General features: G+C 38.5%; 1 protein-coding gene across 1 annotated transcript in view; it reads right to left on the reverse strand.

Moving 5' to 3' along the window:
- The window catches only part of LOC112904361, a 10,426-nt gene continuing 6,505 nt past the window's right edge, over positions 1–3,921 (reverse strand). Inside the window, exon 4 of the mRNA XM_025974188.1 lies at positions 1–126. Coding sequence (XP_025829973.1) covers positions 1–126 — 126 coding nt within the window. The remainder of the gene's footprint in view (positions 127–3,921) is intronic.

The raw sequence follows: 3,921 nt of genomic DNA on the forward strand, positions 1-3,921 counted from the left end.
TCATGACCTCCAGTGTTGACTTTTCTTCATGGTCAGTAGACACAATGCATCTTGGTATTGCATGTCCATCTTCCATATTCCACCACCAATCGTGTTTTGAGATTTCTGCCTGCACTCTTGTTCGACCTACGAAATTGCTTGAAATAGTAAATGTTTCTAACGCCCTTAAAGTTGTTTTGTTGCAGTCTTCTGGAATTGTTTCACCCGAACTTTGAATTATAAGTTCATCGGTTTTACTAATTATTACGACATGCCTTTGTTCTGTGACCGGATGCCCTACAAGCAATTCGACTTCCTGGGATTCATCGGGTACAACATGAATTTTAACTTTTGCTGAAATTCCGTCTATGTTCAAGAGAGCAGTGAACAAACCCAAAGGTTTTATAATCCCCTCTCCGTAGCCAATCAGTGGTTGTGGCTCACATTCGTAGAACAAAAATCCCAATCAATCGGCCGTGATTTTACGTATTGTCACACAACTACTACCAAGATCGATGTAACATCTTATCAATTTTTTAGTAACATATGCGTCTTTAAAAGATTTGGAATGCTTGCCTGCAGCTTCCTCAGTAATTTTTAAAACGTGTCCCCTCTGCTCTGAATTGCTACTGGATACTTCGTTTTGCTGATTTCTGTTTGAATTTTTCAAAGGGCATTCCCTTACATAATGACTCTCGCACTTAAAACATTTCACCACTCGCCTTTTGTTGCTTACAACATCATACCACCTTGATCTATCACCACTTCTTCCTTGATTCACCACCATAGGAGGCTTAGTTGTTTCAGTATTTCGATGGATATGCTTTAATAATTGCTTAATAGACATTGAATCATAACGAACTACCGGCGCGAATGATTCTTGATGGTCAATCTTTGTTGTGTGAAACTGCGTACAACAAGGCGTGCTTCATAGCGAACGTTTTTATTGTCACCTTTAATACGAAACACCCATCTGTCAATCACACGCGAACCCTCCGGTAGTTTCACCAAGTCCATCAATCATTAGTTCATATTGCGTTCATTTAGTCTTTCATCGCCTTCTTTCATTGTTTGGAATCTGCACTTTTAATTGCTTGTTTGTAACAATCGGGTACAAAAGTTGGGCTACAAAATGTAGTCGTAACATAATCGTCGTCCGATGTATTATCATTATCTTCTTCACTGCCTGTAGAACTTCCTTCCTTTGGTTGATCATCTAGAGTATGTTCTGGCATTACTTGCTGTGGAGGCGTTTCATATGTAGTCAGGTCGAAACTGAGTGAAAAAGTCTCTTTCGCACATCGCAACTGACTTCAATTTTTCTCTTTTCTGGATCACAAAGTCGGTAATTAGTGGAATAACCTTAATATATAATATAATTATAACAAATAATAACCTTTTCGATTTTAAAAATGAATGCGGAATTGACATATACGTGACGCAACCAAGAATTCTTAAGTGCTTCGTTCCAGGTTTATACCCGAACCATTTTTTAAACGGAGTCGAGGCATCACCTGTGTCGAAGTCGCTCCATTTAGCAAGTAAGTAGCAGTGTTTATAACTCACGGCCATAGTTCTTGTCATACATTTTTATTGATTAATATTGTTCGAACACTTTCGACAATTGTTCGTATCTCTCTCTCTGACCGTCCGTTTTGTTGAGGTGTATATCCCGAAAAAAGTTCATAGTATATAGCCTCCTTCTGTATGAACTCTTAGAACTTTTTGTATATGTATTCACTCTTCCCTTGGTTACCTCTCAACGCTTTGATTTTGTTGCCGGTTTGATTTTCAACCAAAGCCCTAAATTCCTTGAATCTGTTTTGTCTCAAGAAGTAAACCGTTCTGTAACCGTTACAGTCATCCTATAATAAGACAAAGTATCTGGAACCACTAGGCGATACAACATTAATTGGTCCACATACATCAGTGTGAATTTTTAGGCCTGGCTATTCTAGCTTGTTTTCCGAACTAACATGTTTATCGTCAATTTTCATGTTTTTCATCATGTAGTTTTCAGTTGATTTAATTGTCATGTTTTTGTTTACATGGCCGAGAAGCTCATGCCATAATTTTAACGAACTTTCTTGCTGAAATTGCACTATGGAGAAACGATCACTCTGCATTTCAATACCCACTGATTGTCTTTCGCGTACCGGCACATGACTCTTTTCTGTCACTATCGCGGAATTCGCAAAGATATTTGTACGGATGAAGGGTGAAATCTCGATTTGTTATAGCTCCCATTGAAAGTAGATATTGTATCAATACTGAGATATACAAAACGTTAATGTAGACTCTGTATATGTCATTCGTCAATCATTTTTAATTTGGTGAACCATTATGGTTGGACACGTACCTCCACTCTTTCTTATCCTGAGCTAATCTTCGCATTTCCCTAAAACTAGAATAACCCACATCCTTAACTATTTACGAGCAGTAATCTAACCTACGTCTACCTCTACCCCTACTAACTCCTGTTTCTAGCTCTAATATGTCTCTCACTAGACCTTCATGCCTGAGAAGGTGACCTACCAACCTATTTCGCCTATTTCTTATTGACTTCCATAGAGTCTTCTGTTCCCTATTCTTTCTAATACCCCTTCATTTCTAACCTTTTCTATCCACGTTATCCTCATCATTCGCCAAATTGACTCGGACAAATTAACGAACTGGCTCCAAATTCTTCGCATTATTAGATTACACTAAAGGATTTTGACAAATTAAGCTATCAGAAAGGACGCAAAAGATATTAACAGTTGCTACTGCATGAAGAAGATAGTCCTTCAAGAGGCTTCCATTTGATATATCTTCAGCACCTGAAATAATCCAAGAAATCTTAACAAATCTGCATTCATTTAACCCTTCTATAAAAAATACGCATAGTCAAATTAAAAAACCTCAAAGACTGTATCAATGACTTTATGACGACAACAATATTAATTTGTAATCAATTTATACACACCACAACTAGATTTTCACCCTTTAATTTACTGTAATGTTCATACGAAGAACTAAATATATACAAAATGGACTTAGCGTGACATACGAGGTCTGTTCCAAAAGTATCGCTAATTTTAAATTACCGCGGGTAATACTCATGCCTCTCACTTATACCGACAAGTTCGGCCATCTTGAATGTTCAATTAATTTTTGACATCTGCTTTGCTTACACGTGTTTTGGCTCGTCTTCGATTTTTGCCTATTCCAAAAAATGAATAAAAGAATATGTATCAAATTTTGTGTGAAAAACAAAATTAAGTGCGCGTAGGCATTCCAAATGTTGACTGTGGCATATGGTGAAGATATCTTGAACCTAAGCAACGTTTACCGTTGGTACAAAATATTCTCAAAGGGCCGAGAAGATGTGAACGACAAGGAGCGTGTCGGACGCCCGTGCACGTCAACAAGAGACGAACATTGATGAAGTGAAGAAAATAGTATTGGCCAATCTTCGAATGACCGTTAGAGAAGTTGCTGAGGATCTAAACATATCGGTTGTCTCCTGCCATTCGATTTTTACCAATGATTTTGCATTGCTAAGGAGCTGTTGAACTCTGCCCGCGGTGACTCAAAGGGTCATAACTAGTGACGAATAATAGGTTTATGGTTATGACGTGGAAAACAAAACTCATCATCCCAATGGAAGCTGCCGCACATGCCAAGACCGTAAAAAGCGCGCTAACTTAGGTCGAATGTGAAGGTTTTGCTTACAGTTTTCTTCGATTGCAGGGGCGTGGTTCATCATGAGTTCTTGCCACAGGGTAGAACTGTCAATAAGGAATATTACTTGCAAGTTATGCGCAATTTGTGAGTAGCAATCCGCCAGAAACCCCGGACAGAAATTGGCCTTACATCATGATATCGCTCCTGCTCACACATCATTGCTTGTGCGCGAATTTTTGACCAAAAACAACACACCAATAATGCCGCAGCCACCGT

This window comes from Agrilus planipennis, unplaced genomic scaffold, assembly GCF_000699045.2.
Source record: "Agrilus planipennis isolate EAB-ADULT unplaced genomic scaffold, Apla_2.0 scaffold198, whole genome shotgun sequence".
Classification (NCBI taxonomy): Eukaryota; Metazoa; Arthropoda; class Insecta; order Coleoptera; family Buprestidae; genus Agrilus; species Agrilus planipennis.